The sequence below is a fragment of the Danio aesculapii genome, chromosome 15 (assembly GCF_903798145.1).
Source record: "Danio aesculapii chromosome 15, fDanAes4.1, whole genome shotgun sequence".
In the NCBI taxonomy this organism is placed as follows: Eukaryota; Metazoa; Chordata; class Actinopteri; order Cypriniformes; family Danionidae; genus Danio; species Danio aesculapii.
Genome location: NC_079449.1, coordinates 6396847 through 6412683, shown reverse-complemented (window position 1 = coordinate 6412683; position 15837 = coordinate 6396847). Strand labels below are relative to the sequence as shown.

The 15837-nt window shown below is 40.0% G+C and overlaps 1 protein-coding gene across 1 annotated transcript in view; it reads left to right on the top strand.

Moving 5' to 3' along the window:
• Positions 1 to 15837, top strand: part of tiam1b (TIAM Rac1 associated GEF 1b) — a 158499-nt gene that overhangs the window by 37919 nt on the left and 104743 nt on the right. Inside the window, 4 exon segments of the mRNA XM_056473933.1 lie at positions 711 to 1100; positions 2640 to 3042; positions 7670 to 7882; positions 12513 to 12792. Coding sequence (XP_056329908.1) covers positions 721 to 1100; positions 2640 to 3042; positions 7670 to 7882; positions 12513 to 12792 — 1276 coding nt within the window. The 5' untranslated portion in view covers positions 711 to 720.

Below are 15837 nucleotides of genomic sequence, written 5' to 3'. Positions count from 1 at the left end.
TATGTTTTAGACAGCTGATGCCCTTCCAGCCATAACCCAACACTGTGAAACACCCATATACACTCATTCACATTCACACACACACTATGGTCAATTTAGTTCACCCAATTCACCTATAGCGCATGTCTTTGGACAGTGGGGAAAACCGGAGCAACCGGAGGAAACACGGGGAGAACATGCAAACTTCCCCATGAAAATGCCAACTGACCCAACCGGGGCTAGAACCAGCGACCTTTTTGTGTAAGGTGATCGTGCTACCCACTGGGCTAATATTTATTTATTAGCCCCCCTGTATGTTTTTTTCCCCCAATTTTTCCCCCTGTATTTTTTATCAACAAATTTCTAAACATAATAGTTTTAATAACTCATATATTAAAATATTGATAAAATATTAACAAATATTGCTCAATAGAGCTAATAATTTTGCCCTAAAAATGTTTTTAAAAACTGCTTTTATTCTAGCCAAAATAAAACAAATAAGACTTTCTCCAGAAGAAAAAATATAGGAACTACTGTGAAAAAATTGCTCTGTTAAACATCATTTGGGAAATATTTGAAGAAGAAAAAAATCATAGGAGGGTGAATAATTTTGACATCAACTATATATTAATATACAATTTAATTATAATACAGTATTAAATAAATGTAGCAGTGCTAAAACTCTTTTATTTATTAGCCTGACCTCTCTGTTTTTTATCTGTCTGCTGTAGATTTTGAGTCATGGGTAACGCAGAGAGTCACAGCGGTGGCCATGGCTATTATGGAGACGGTCAGCGGCACCTGTCCCGTAAACACATGTCCCGCTCGCTCCGTCTGTCCAGCAAACAGACATACTGCACCCGCCGGACGCCATCCGGAAAACCAGAACACCGCAACTCGGAGACCAGTACCCGCTCCAGCAGCACTCCCAGCATCCCTCAGTCCCTCGCCGACCACGGCCTGGAGCCCTTCAATGACTCTGACCTGCTGCCCGACTTCAGCAGCCCCATCTGGGTGGACCGAGTGGCCATGAATCTCCGGCCAATGTCCTTCCACAACCAGCCGCCTCATTCGCCAGCTGTCAAACCTCCAGAGGAAAGCACACAAGTCCAGCACACACGGTAAGGCACACACTTTTTACTTTAAAGGGGTGGTCCACCATGATATCATATTTTAAACTTTAGCTGATGTGCAATGTTGACAGCATCTCTGAATGTAAGACGCTCAAAGTTCAATGCAAAGGGAGACATTGGCTTTTACAGAGTTAGCTTAGCAAAGCCTACAGCGAACAAAGTTTGGAGACAACAACAAATACATCCGGGTTAATGATGTCATAAACCCTTCAGGTTATGCACATACACCCCATGCAGTGAAGGGGCGTGGCCAGAGGCGCTGTAATGTTATAACAGAGACTCTTCCTGGTGATGTAGAGCTGATGTGCGAATCACAGCACATTGGGCCCTATCATACAGCCGATGTAATGCGGCGCAAGGCGCGAAGTAATTGTTGTTTGCTAGTCTCAGCTCGGCGCAAGAGTCGTTTTGACGTTTTACACCACGCTGTTTAAATAGCAAATGCATTTGTGCTCATATGTGCGCCCATAGGCATTCTGATCTAAAAAAGGAGGCGTGTTGAGGCGCATTGCTTGCGCGTTGGAGCTTAAATAGACGCCTCGCTTACACATTGCTTAATACACACAGGATATACAGCAATATGCAAATATCTTCACAAATCAAAAAGAATTAAAGAATTAAAATATTACAAAACATATTATTTTCTAGCCTACATAAATATAAAAACCATACTTCCATGCCTTTTTCATCTCGGGGGGCTTTTTCAGTTTATTTATAACAATTTGCTATTGTATAATGCTATTATTAGTAGCATTATTATTTATTCTATGCATATTTATATTTGTTTTATTAAAAACAAGCTTAGATTTGCCCACCTGTCAGGTTTGAGACCATATGGGGCACAGCATGTGATTTAGAATATAACTCAGGTTTTTGAACACACTTCGTTATTATTGTTCATTTATTCGTATGCTGGAAATTAGAACTGAATTGAGAAATAGTTTTGAAACAAATCTTTGCGATTAACGAAATTAATCATGCATAGGCAAATGGATATCTGTGCGTACAACACGTTTCCATATCTACGAGAGTGAAAGCGAAAGTAAACAATGAGGAGCCTCATCTCTCATTCTCATGCTGTAGATGCTCTGTTTAACTGTTTTCTCGCTAGTGAAGCGTTCGGTTTTTCCTCTTACAAAGTCCGTCATCTAAATTGCAAATGCGCTATGGCGCGGCGCAATTGGCTCTTAAAGGGAATGGCAGATGAGACTCTGATTGGTTTATTCTCAAAACACACCTATAACCCATTAAGAGAATAAGCTCAACCCTGTTAGACCATGCACCATGGCACAAAGTGGATTTTTCCATCCTTAAAATAGCAAAAGTGGATTCTGACATGCCGAGAGACAAGCAGAGACAGATAATTCCAACATAGCAGATAAAACATGACCACTATAGGGAACATGGAAGTAATGCAGATATTTGAGACATCTGCATTTTAAAAGAAGGTACCTGAGGAAATGACCATTAATACATTTATAATAGAGTTCCACATTTTAAATACTTATGATTTGTCCCATTATCAAGGAGCCCTACCACGCGGGACGCTTCACAGGATGGCTTCAAGAAGAAACGCTCCAAATCTGCGGACATGTGGCGGGAGGATTCGCTGGAGGTGTCTCTATCTGACCTGAGCCAGGAGCACATGACCAGCACCGAGGAGATGGCGGACACGCCGGACACACACTCCGCTCAGGACCGTGCCAATTCTTTAGATGAGCTCTACGGGACAAAGCCAACGCACGGACGATACGCCAAATGGCACAAAGGTGGCGCGGCCGATGAGGAGAAGATGATGATGTCCCCCTGTGAGGATGATGGAGCCGCTTATGGAGCATTCACACTGCCCTGCCGGCGCTCTCACTGCCTGTCTGAGGGACCCACCAATCAGCAGGGAGTTATGCAAGGGAGGCGGGCACAAACCATACAGGTGAGGTTCAATCTTATTGGTACAGCCATACACCCACAGTTCAATCTTATTGGTTTCTGCTGGATTTTAGTCAATATTTAACACCAAGTATGACCTGATTGGCTAGCCACGACCATGCTGAAATCTTATTGGTCCCTGTTGGATTTTAGTAGATATTACACAACAAGTACAATCTGATTGGCTGTAAAGATTTGATTGAGTAGCCACACCCAGAGTTAAATCCTGTTGGTCCCTGTTGGACTTCAGTTGATATTTAGCACAAAGTTTGATCTGATTGGCTAGCCACGCCCACAGTGAAATCTTATTGGTCCCTCTTGAATTTTTCATGATATTAAACAACAAGTATGATCTGATTGGCGGTAAGGATTTGATTGGGTAGCCACGCCCACAGTTCAATCTTAATGGTTTCTGCTGGATTTGAATTGTTATTAATCACCATGTTTGATCTGATTGGCTGTAAATATTTGATTAAGTAGCCATGCCCTAAGTGAAATCTTATTGGTTCCTGCTGGACCAAGTGCAATCTGATTGGCTGTAATTTTTTGTTGTGTAACTTAGTGGTACGTGGCACAGTATTTTCAGATTTTGTTATTCTATGTAGAATATATTTTTAAGGTAAAAATCTTCTAATTAAATATAATAATATAATATATTTTCTAGGGTAAATATTATAAATATACTATTTTCTAATAGTATTATACTAATATATTAGTGCTGTTGATTCACAATGACTGGTGTATGTGTGGTGTATAAATATTCTAAATGATCAGTGATCACAAGTTTCAGCTGTGTGTGTCTCATCAGCTGTGATGAGCAACCGTTGTGTGTGACATGGTCTGATAGGATTTGTAGTTCCTAAACATGACATATGTAGTTCACCAGTGATCTGTCAGAAGTGGATCGCTGGGGATCGTGACATAAAATATTACGTTTTATCATCTTGCTTTTTCATATTTTGTCTATAAAATATGAAATGTAAATGCAATTATGTTGTTTTAATTCTTTTGTCTTTAAATGTTATACTTATAAAAACAAAAATGTATAATAATAATAAATATTTTTACATTTTTATTAATAATTCAACTGTAATAACTCAACAAATGAAGTAGCTAGTTGAAACTCAGACTATATTAGCCATTTTAAAAGGTATTATTTGTATGCTATAAAATTCATACAATATTAATACTTTCTTGCAGTTTGAATATTAAATTTTTATTACTTTAAGAATTGACTGTAATTAATTATTGCATATATAATACGATCACAATGCGAACAGTTTTGTTCTGTGCAATGAAGATAGCTAAATGAAAAATAAAATAAAGACAGACTCACAAAAAGGAACTTCATTACCGTTTACCTACTCTACAGCATAACTAGTTTCACCAAAACTAGCATAAAGGTGTGTTTTGTTCTCAGTGACAGGGATTTCTCACTTGACGTCTCCAATTATGTTGTTTGTTGCTCATAGCCGTTTCTCATGATCACATGATCTCCACAGTCTGCGCTCCTATTGGTCAGCACTGCATTGTGTTTGAATTTTCTATGAATCTGAACTCTGCACATCTATAACAATGAATGAGGCTTCAGTGTGTGTATGTGTGTGTGTGTGTGTGGAGGGAATGTGAGTGTAATGTAGTGTTAGTGTAGGAGTTCACTAGGGAATTTCAGTCCTCTTGTGAATGTTGGCTGTGGTTTAATCCCCCAGAATCCCTCTGAATCTCCTCATGTAAAGACGCTGTACATATGAATGATGCATTTGTTTGTGAGTTCACACACACTCCGCTGTTGCTTCACATAGCACTGTGTTATGAATTCTGAAGTTCATCCCACTGAGCAAAAGTACAATTTTCATTTTAGGATGTTAGGATAAGATTTAAGATATAAAATAGGTTTAATTAAAAAATTCATTTCATTCATTTTCTGTTCGGCTCAGTTGCTTTATTTTTCAGGAGTCGCCACTGTAAAATGAACCGCCAACTTATCCAGCATATGTTTTACACAGCGGATGCCCTTCCAGCTGCAACCCAGTACTGGGAAGCAAAGCTTGTTCAATTCACCTATAGCGCATGTGTTTGGACTGTGTGGGAAACCGGAGCACCCCGAGGAAACCCACTCCAACACGGTGAGAACATGTAAACTCCACACAGAAATGCCAACTGACCAAGCCAGGACTCAAACCAGCATCCTTCTTGCTGTGAGGCCACAGTTCTAACCACTGAGCCACCATGCCGCCCTTGTAGAGCTGCAGGATTCTGGCTACGATTTTTTTTAACTTAAAGTCAAGATCACGATTTTCTCAAGATTCTGTCCATATAAAATAAATTAATTCTCAAACATATGGTAGTACAACAACAATAATATTAGGCCTATGTGTAGGTTAAAAAAAATAAATTTTGTATAGACTTGTAATAGTGAACAAAAAATGTCCTGTTTGTTAATTCACAGTATATTGATGACATCAGAATACAATTATTCATAATCCTGAAGCTGAATTATTATGTTTAAGACATGTGCTTGTCATTTCTTATTGACAACATTATTAGACAATTTATTCACTGGTAAAATGAGACATTCGTCATTATCAGATTCCCTCCTGCATTATATTCAACATTATACAGGCTAGAGTAGTTATACTGACCCAGTAAACATTTTTTCTCATGCACAACACTTTGTGTTCACTATATGTGGTTTATTTATAAACTAATTTCGAGAGGATCACATGCTTATGATCAACATGGCTGGCTCCTCATTAGCTCCGTAACCTGACCCAATGGATGATTACGGAAGCATTATAAATAACCAGAGTTTTTCACTCCACTTACCTTCGTCTTAAAGCTTCCCCCCCTTTCCACCTCTACTTCCTCCCCCTTTTCCGATAGGGCGACACGGTGGCCCAGTGGCTAGCACTGTTGCCTCACAGCAAGAACACCGCTGGTCCAACCTCCTATCGGGCTGGTTGGTGTTTACATGTTCTCCCTGTGTTTGCGTGGGTTTCCCCCCGGGTTCCCCGGTTTCCTCCCACCATCCCAAAACATATACCATAGCCAATAAAGACATTTTTAAAGTGAATATTTGTTATTTTGTATATATTAAAATATATATACAAAATAACAAATATTCACTTTAAAAATGTGATATTTATGTTTAAAACATTTTTAACCAGTAAAATACATATTTAAACAAGCAATAATGTATTATTTTGAATATTTTTATGTTAAGAAAATAAAAATCGCTGGTTCAAGCCCCAGCTGGGTCAGTTGGAATTTCTGTGTGGAGTTTGCATGTTCTCCCCGTGTTGGCGTGGGTTTCCTCCGGGTGTTCCAGTTTCCCCCACAGTCCAAAGACATGCGCTATAGATAAATTGGGTTGGCTAGATTGTTTATAGTGTATGTGTGAATGAGTGTTTCCCATTGATGGGTTGCAGCTTTAAGGGCATCTGCTGCGTAAAATATATTCTGGATAGATTGGCAGTTCATTCCACTGTGGCGAACCCTGATTAATAAAGGGACTAAGCCGAAAAGAAAATGAATGAATGAATTAACTGAGGTTATCTGAACATAGGATTACCATCACGTTACCATAGTACCAGCACTACAGTACTGTACAGTACAGACACCATGGCGTGAGTTTACAGTCAGAGGGCATTGTGGGTAGTGGGCTGTCACACTGTCCATATAGAGGAGCTGGTTTTTTCACTCTGATGATCCAGATCCTGGAGCCGCTTCTTTTGTCTCGCTAATGGCCTGTTACTCACACACACACACACACACACACACACACACACATACGCGCACACACACACACACACACACACACACACACACACGCACACACGCACACGCACACACGCACACGCACACACACACACACACACACACACACACACAGATTCACACACACAGACATAGAGACACACACACAGACATAGAGACACACACACAGACAGAGAGACACACTCAAGCAAACACACACACACACAGATAGACTAACACGTACACACAAACACAGTCACAAACACACACAGACACGTTCGCAAACATACATAGACATACACAGACACACACTAACATACTAATACAGAAACACAGACACACATTCACACAGAAACGCACACACACACACACACACACACACACACACACGCGCACGCATACAAAGACACCCACAAGCACAGTCATCATAAATAATCATTAAAAATTGTGTATAAAATATTTTAATGTTCTTTTTTATATTTGTGTGTTTATTTATTCATTTATATAATTTTATTTATTTATTATTATTATCATCATTATTTTATTTATTCATTTATTATTTATTTATTTATTTTATTTTTAAATTTTATTTATTTATTTATTTTATTATTATTTATTATTTTTAATTAAAAAATATTATTTATTGATTTTTTTATTTCTTTATTTTATTATTATTATTATTATTATTATTTGTTTTTTATTTTATTTATTTTGTTATTTATTTATGTATTTTTATTATTTATTTATTTATTTATTCTGTCTATGCTGAGTCTGTTGTAAACTTATAACTTGGCTCAAAGTGACTCTTTAAATATAAATGTTCACTGTAAACCCACTGAACTCAGGTGTATGATGTTTTCCCCATGTGCGTTCAGGATGTGACGGCGGCTGACGGCAGTGATTATGAGGACAGTGGTATCGACGGAGTGACAGTGGCTGACAGTGAGCTCTCTCAGCATCAGAGCCGCCGCTATAAGACCATGTCTGCCTCCTTCTCTGCTTACTCCACGTCAGCGGGGGGCGCCTTCACCGGCAGCGACAGCGGCAGCAGCAGTGGAGCCGCAGCCACACACGCAGACAACACACAGGTGGATATCACACACAGTTCGAGAGCCTAGCTGCAAAACACATTACTCCAGTTCAGATATTTTCAGAGCTCATGCTTTTCATGTTATGCATTGAAGAGTACACATTGCAAAACATGCTGTTCTCACCACTTAGAGGTGTTGTCTTGTTTCTAGTCCAAATATTCAGTCACACTTTATTTTGATGGTCCGTTTGTTGAATTGAAGTTACATTGCATCTACATGCCAACTAATACTGATTAGATTATAAGTTGCAAAGTTTCTTATACTCAGTTTCTTAAAGAGCCCATATTATGGGTTTTTGAAAATGCCCTTCCGTGTATTGTGTCACACAGCTCTAAGTGAAGTGAAATATCCAGCTAAGGCTTAAATCTGTAAGTGTACAGTGTTTAAAATTATTGGTTAATCTATAAAAGCGTCGACTCATAGTGCTTCAAACGAGTCGTCTTGATAACGAGTCATTAGGTGTTTCACGATGACGCGGCTACGAAACACAAGCCTCGCCAGTAGTTACGCGCGCAAACCAGGGAGATTTGAAACCTGCGGCCCCGCCCACTAACACAGAAAAAACACTAGACACACACACACACACAGACGCCGCCGGTCGAATGAAGTCACGCTGTGCTCAGATGGATAATATTGACAGTCTCTACCCAAAGATGAAACTGTGAAGAGTCAGTGGTTGAGGTTTATTCACTAGTGTAAGTAAGTGCGATTAAAATTGTTGCCTCGTTTACTCTAGCTTGCAAATTATGTATTTATTGTGTTTTGTTACTTGTTAACCTGGTACAGTACACGCGGTTACTCTTTATATTCTCTTATCACATGTAAGCCACGTTGAAAACGCGACGCGTGCCGCTTTGTTTATGGATTTAACGTTAAATGCTTTTGTGAGCTCGCGTTCCACTGCCGTTTGTCGTTGCTATGGCCATCGTAAGCTAGGAGACAGGAGACACGTGTCGATCTCCCTAGTTCTGAGGAGGAGCGTGATGTGTGTGTGTTTGTGTTTGTGTGTTTGTGTTTGTGTGTGTGTGTGTGTGTGTGTGTGTGTGTGTGTGTGTGTGTGTGTGTGTGTGTGTGAGAAAAAGAGCAGGTCGAGTGTGTGACGGCTAGGAGACAGGAGACGCGTGTCGCTCTCACTAGTTCTTCTGAGGAGCGTAATGTGCGTGCGCGTGCGTGTGTGTGTGTGTGAGAGAGAGAAAAAGAACAGGTAGAGTGTGTGACGGCTAGGAGACTCGCGTCGATCTCCCCAGTTCTTCTGAGGAGGGTTGTGTGTGTGAAAAAAGCCTTACACTATGAAGCGTGTGTGCACTGTGACTACTTTTACATTGTAGATTAGCAGCTGGGCATTTCACTCTGTCTCGCTCTGAAGCCTGTCACTGTCGACCAATCGCAGCAGGCTGTCATCGGTCCAATCAGCGCAGATTAGCTTCGCGCTGAGGAGGGGTTTGGGAACAAATGAATCGCTGAACGATTCATATGAGAGTCGCTGGAATAATTAGGTAAAAATAAATGCAGATTATAAGACCATCAAAGTGTTTTTTGACCTTGCATGCATATTAGACTGTTGTTGGAGACCCTTACAACCTACATATGACCCTATTTCATGTATAATATGGGCTCTTTAAGGTCTGTTGAAAGAGCAGTATTAACAGATATTAAGCAGACAGTCTACGAATACTCAAATGGACCATCAAAATAAAGTGTTACAGAAGTATTTTATAGACAATCAAATCATATTGTCAAGCAAAATAATTAATCTGCCATAGGGTAAGCAAAATATTTCTGTTTTTCTTTTTGACTTAACATTATTTTGCTTCATTATTTGACATCAGCAAAGTAAATAATTTTAAAGTAAAAAATTAATAATGAATTATTAATTAATTATAGTTTTTTGTTAATGTTAAATTAAATATACATACACGCTCACTGGCCACTTTATTAGGTACATCTTACTAGTACCGGGTTGGACCCCCTTTTGCCTTCAGAACTGCCTTAATCCTTCGTGGCATAGATTCAACAAGGAACTGGAAATATTCCTCAGAGATTTTGCTCCATATTGACATTTTTTTAGATTAGATTAGATTCAACTTTATTGTCATTACACATGTACAAGTACAAGGCAACGAAATGCAGTTTAGGTCTAACCAGCAGTGCAATAGCAGCAAGTGCAGGATACAGGTATAAGTTATAAAGTGCAGTTATAGAAAAACTATGGTGATATTTACAGATGGATGTACTATGAACATTATATACAGGTTGTATTAGCTATGAACAGAGATTTACAATAAATGAATATATGTACAGGATGCTATTAATAATCAGAAGTGTGCAGATAGATAAACATAATTACAAATGTCCATGTGCAAAATGTGATCAACATGATAGCATAACGCAAATGACATGATATGATACATGGCATAACGCAGTTGCTGCAGATTTGTCAGCTGCATATCCATGATGCAAATCTCCCATTCCATCTCATCCCAAAGGTGCTCTATTGGATTGAGATCTGGTGACAGTGAACTCATTTGTGTACAGTGAACTCATTGTCATGTTCAAGCAATCAGTCTGAGATGATTTGCGCATATGACATCTCTTCTGATCTCTGGCATCAACAAGGCATTTGCGCCCACAGAACTGCCGCTCACTGGATATTTTCTCTTTTTCAGACCATTCTCTGTAAACCCTAGACATGGTTGTGCATGAAAATCCCAGTAAATCAGCATTTTCTGAAAGCCCGTCTGGCAGCAAAAACCATGCCACGTTCAAAGTCACTTAAATCACCTTAAATCCCCTTCCCTATTCTGGTGCTTGGTTTGATCTGCAGCAGATCGTCTTGACCATGTCTACATGCCTAAATGCATTGAGTTGCTGCATTGTGATTGGCTGATTAGACATTTGCGTTAACAAGCAGTTGGACAGGTGTACCTAATAAAGTGGCCGGTTATTGTATGTGTGTCTGTGTGTATATATATATATATATATACGTATATAAATAGAAAAATACTTTTCAGTAAAATAAAATATAAGAAGCATGTTTTATTTATTTATTTAGCTTACCTACAAACCATACTTATTTGCCATATGCATTTTCAATAATGTATGTTTGTCCCTTCTGCAAAATCTTGAGATTTAATTTATTTATAAATTTGTAAATCTATTTCTCATATTTATGACCTTATTCTACAATGCAGAAGTGCGCTCGTTTTTGCGATTGTTTTAGGACTTCAGATTCAGATGCCTATGGGAGAAATGACTAGGAATAATAAAACGGCAGAAAATCGTCAAACTACTCCCTCTACAAACAAGTGTTTGGATGAATATACATAAAAAGTAGAATAATATAATAAGAAAAGATCAGTTCGCAACGTAAATTAGCAAAACAAGCTGTTTTTAACCTCTAAAAATTAATGGACGTGAATGAGACTGGAAGTTTCGAGCCAAAATGATTCAGATGGCTGCGCCCACTCGTATGCAGAGAATAAGGTGAATACAGTCCCCAAGAATAGTCCCCAAATATAAATATTTGATTAAATCATTAATACATTTAAAAGCACAATTTCTTGTGTTTTATTATATCTATTCCATAAATAAATAAACAAATAGTAAAAGCATTAATGCGACGCAGTGGCGCAGTGATAGTGCTTTTGCCTCACAGCAAGAAGGTCGCTGGTTTGAATCTCGGCTGGGTCAGTTGGCATTTCTGTGTGGAGCTTGCATGTTCTCCCTGCGTTCGCGTGGGTTTCCTCCGGGTGCTCCGGTTTCCCCCACAGTCCAAAGACATGCGGTACAGGTGAATTGGGTAGGCTAAATTGTCCGTAGTGTATGAGTGAATGAGTGTGTGGGGATGTTTCCCAGAGATGGGTTGCGGCTGGACGGGCATCCGCTGTGTAAAAACGTGCTGGATAAATTGGCGGGACTAAGGTGAAAACAAAATGAATGAATGAATAAAAGCATTAATGAAGCAGAATATTATTTAAACAAAATAATTAAAAAAATCTTTGTCCTTTTCAGGACAAAATTTATTAAACATCTTTCTCTATATGTATGCACGTATGTGCTGAAACTGAAATTCGTTCATTCATTCGTTCATTTTACTTCAGCTTAGTCCCTTATTTATCAGGGGTCTCCACAGCGGAATGAACCACCAACTATACAGCATATGTTTTACACAATGAATGCCCTTCCAGCCGCAACCCAGTACTGGGAAAAACCCATACACTCATTCACACCCACACACACTCATGCACGACTGCTCATATCAGTTGGCATTTCTGTGTGGAGTTTGCATGTTCTCCCCATGTGGCTGTGGGTTTCCTCCGGGTGCTCTGGTTTCCCCCACAGTCCAAACACATGCGCTATAGGTAAATTGGGTAAACTAAATTGGCCATGGTGTATGAGTGTGGATGTTTCCCAGTACTGGGTTGCAGTTGGAAGGGCATCCGCTGTGTAAAACATATGCTGGATAAGTTGGCGGGTCATTCCGCTGTGGCGACCCCTGATGAATAAACGGACTAAGCCGAAGGAAAATGAATGAATGAATGTGTTTTGGGTTATTTGCATGTTGTGTAGTGAGTGTGTGCTGCCGGGTGATGATGTTAATGGTGTGTATGTGTGTGTGTGTGTTCAGGGCGTGTATGAGAACTTCCGTCAGGAGCTGGAGCAGAGTGTGTGTCCCGCTGAAGCTCAAGAGGACAGGAGTTGTGTGTTCAGCGATGAGCAGAGCAGTGTGACTCTGAGCTCGGCGTATCACACACACACAGATCCTCTGCTGAGTGTCAGCGCTGTGCAGGGAACGGTGCGCAAAGCCGGACGCCTCGCCGTCAAGAACTTCCTGGTGCACAAGAAGAACAAGAAGGTGGAGCTCGCACCCCGACGCAAGTGGAAGAGCTACTGGGTTTCACTCAAAGGTGTGTGTGTGTGTGGTGTCTGTTTTGTTTTTGTATGTTTATGAAAGTGTGTGTAAATTTGTGTCTGCTGTGTATGCGGTGTGTCTATTGTGAATGTGTCGGTTGTGTGTGTGTGTGTGTCATGTTATTTTGTGTTGGTTTGTTTATAAGAGTGAATGTGTGTGTCATTTGTTTTTGCTTGCATGTTGTGTGTGTGTGTTTGTGTGTGTGTGTGTGTGCGTATGTGTGTGTGTGTGTGTCGTTTGTGTGTGTGTGCATGTATGTTTATGCAAGCAAACACGACACAAACACATGCACACAAAAGGAACACACATTACACACAGACATTCACATACATACACACACTTGTGTCATTTGATCTCCATAACACAATGAATACCAGACACACACACACACATACACGTCCAAATGACCAAAATTATAGGAATATCAGACACACACACACACACATACACGTCCAAATGACCAAAATTATAGGAATATCAGACACACACACACACACATACACATCCAAATGACCAAAATTATAGGAATTTCAGACACACACACACACACATACACGTCCAAATGACCAAAATTATAGGAATATCAGACACACACACATACACATCCAAATGACCAAAATTATAGGAATATCAGACACACACACACACACACACACACACACGATTGTGTCATTTTGTCCCCATAATGTGATGAGTACCATACACACACACACAAACAAACACTCACACACACAACTACAAATCTTCAAATGATCAAAAGCATAGGAATACCACACACACACACACACACACACACACACGCACACACACACACACACACACAAGCGCACTCACACACTCAAGCACAAATGCAAACAATTAACACAAACACACACACAAGCAAACACAATACACACACGCACACAATAGACACGAACACCCTCACATACACACACACACATTACACAGAGACATTTACACACACTCACACATTTGTCATTTGGTCCCCATAACACAATGAATACCAGACACACACACACATATGCACACACAAAACAAATGTCCAAATGACCCAAAGTATAGATATACCAGACACACACACACACAAAAACACAAGCACGCACAAGCACAAACACAAACAATTGACACAAACAAGCAAACACACAATTCACACACAACCACACACACACATTTTGTAATTCTGTCCCCACAACGTGATGTATACCATACACACATGCAAACACTCACACACACAAAAACAAATGTCCAAATGATTAAAAGTACAGATATACCACACACACACACACACACAAACAAGCATGCTCACACACAATCACAATGCAGACAATTGACACAAACACGCACACAAGCAAACACACAATTCACACACACTGGTGTCATTCTGTCCGCATCACGTGATTTATACCATACAAACACTCACACACACAAAAAACAAATGTCCAAATGGTTAAAAGTATAGGAATGCCACACACACACACACACACACACACACACACACACGCACACACACACACACACGCACACACACACACACACACACACACACACAAATGCAGACAATTGACACAAACACACATGCTAGCAAACTCACAACACACATATAATAGACATGATGCACACAACAGACGTGGACACATTCACATACACAGACTCATTACACTCACACACACACACACACATACACATGTTGGTATCTGTGGTTTATGAGGACTCTCCATAGGCTTAATAATACATTCTATAAATGAATAATTTCAACAAATGAATAAATGACAGAATCAGTGCCAAATGACTTTGTAAATCAGAGAACGTAATGGGGACTAAATGTCCAAATGACCAAAATTATAGCAACACCAGTAAATTTGGATGATTTGAGGACACTTTTGGTCCCCATAAGGAATACGGCTGATAAATCACACAGAATGAAGTGTTTATGAAAACGTACAACACAGAAGGTTGGGTTTAAGGGGAGGACAGAATATACAGTCTGTACAGTGTCTCTGTGTGTGTTTCTGACAGAGACGAGAGCCGTTTACCTGACACCATAAACAGGTTTTACAGCTTCCTTTCAACCAAAACATATGTCAGAATAGGGGTAGATCATGTTTATTGTGTTGTGTTGTGTGTGTGTTGATCCTACAGAATTAAAGACGCCCATCATTCACAGCTCTGAGTCTCACCTCTGGCACGCTAGTGTGCGCAGTATTCTGCTTAATGTAATATTTTCTGCTAATAACAGGAGTCGTGTTTCCAGCTTCATTTTACTCAACACCTTCCACTTCCTTATTTATCAGCAGTCACCACAGCGGAGTTCTGTGTTCTGGCTAATTTTTTAAGCAGCGGATGCCCTTCCAGCCTAAACCTAGTACTGGGAAACACCCATATACTCTCACATTCACACTATAGCCATTTAATGGCCCATTTCCACTGAGTGGTACGGTACTGTTCGGTTTGGTTTGGTACGCTTTTATGGCTGTTTCCACTGTCAAAAGCGTGCCGAACCGAACCGTACCACTTTTTCGGCACCCTTTCGAAAGGGTACCAAACACGAGAAAGGGTACCAAAAGGCGGAGCCACACGCGCAACTGAACGCTATTGGTTTACAGAGATACGTCATTCGCTTACGCAACAAGCCAGAATGAAAACAAAAAACCCGCCATTTTTGAAAAACACAGCGAGAGATTAAAGCGGAATTATAAATACATATAATAACGAGCCATGGTCGATCTGGGCTCAAACAAACCTTGTCGTCATCTTGATGGACAGCCACAAATCCAAGAAGAAGAGCAGATTTACCCTGTGCCCTGTAGTTTTTTACGAGCCAGTCTGAGGCGCGAGCGGTTTCGCTTTCTTGCTAGCGCTCGCGCGCGTCTAACATTATATCTGAAATTTCAAATATAAAATATCAAAATATCAAAAACTTCTTGAGCTGATGATAATAACCTGCGCTTGATTATTGACGTGCTTTTGAAACCCGATCCTGTCAGACACTGACAAACGCGAGAGTGAAGCGTGAAGAAACAAAGGAGAAGCCGGAAAAAAG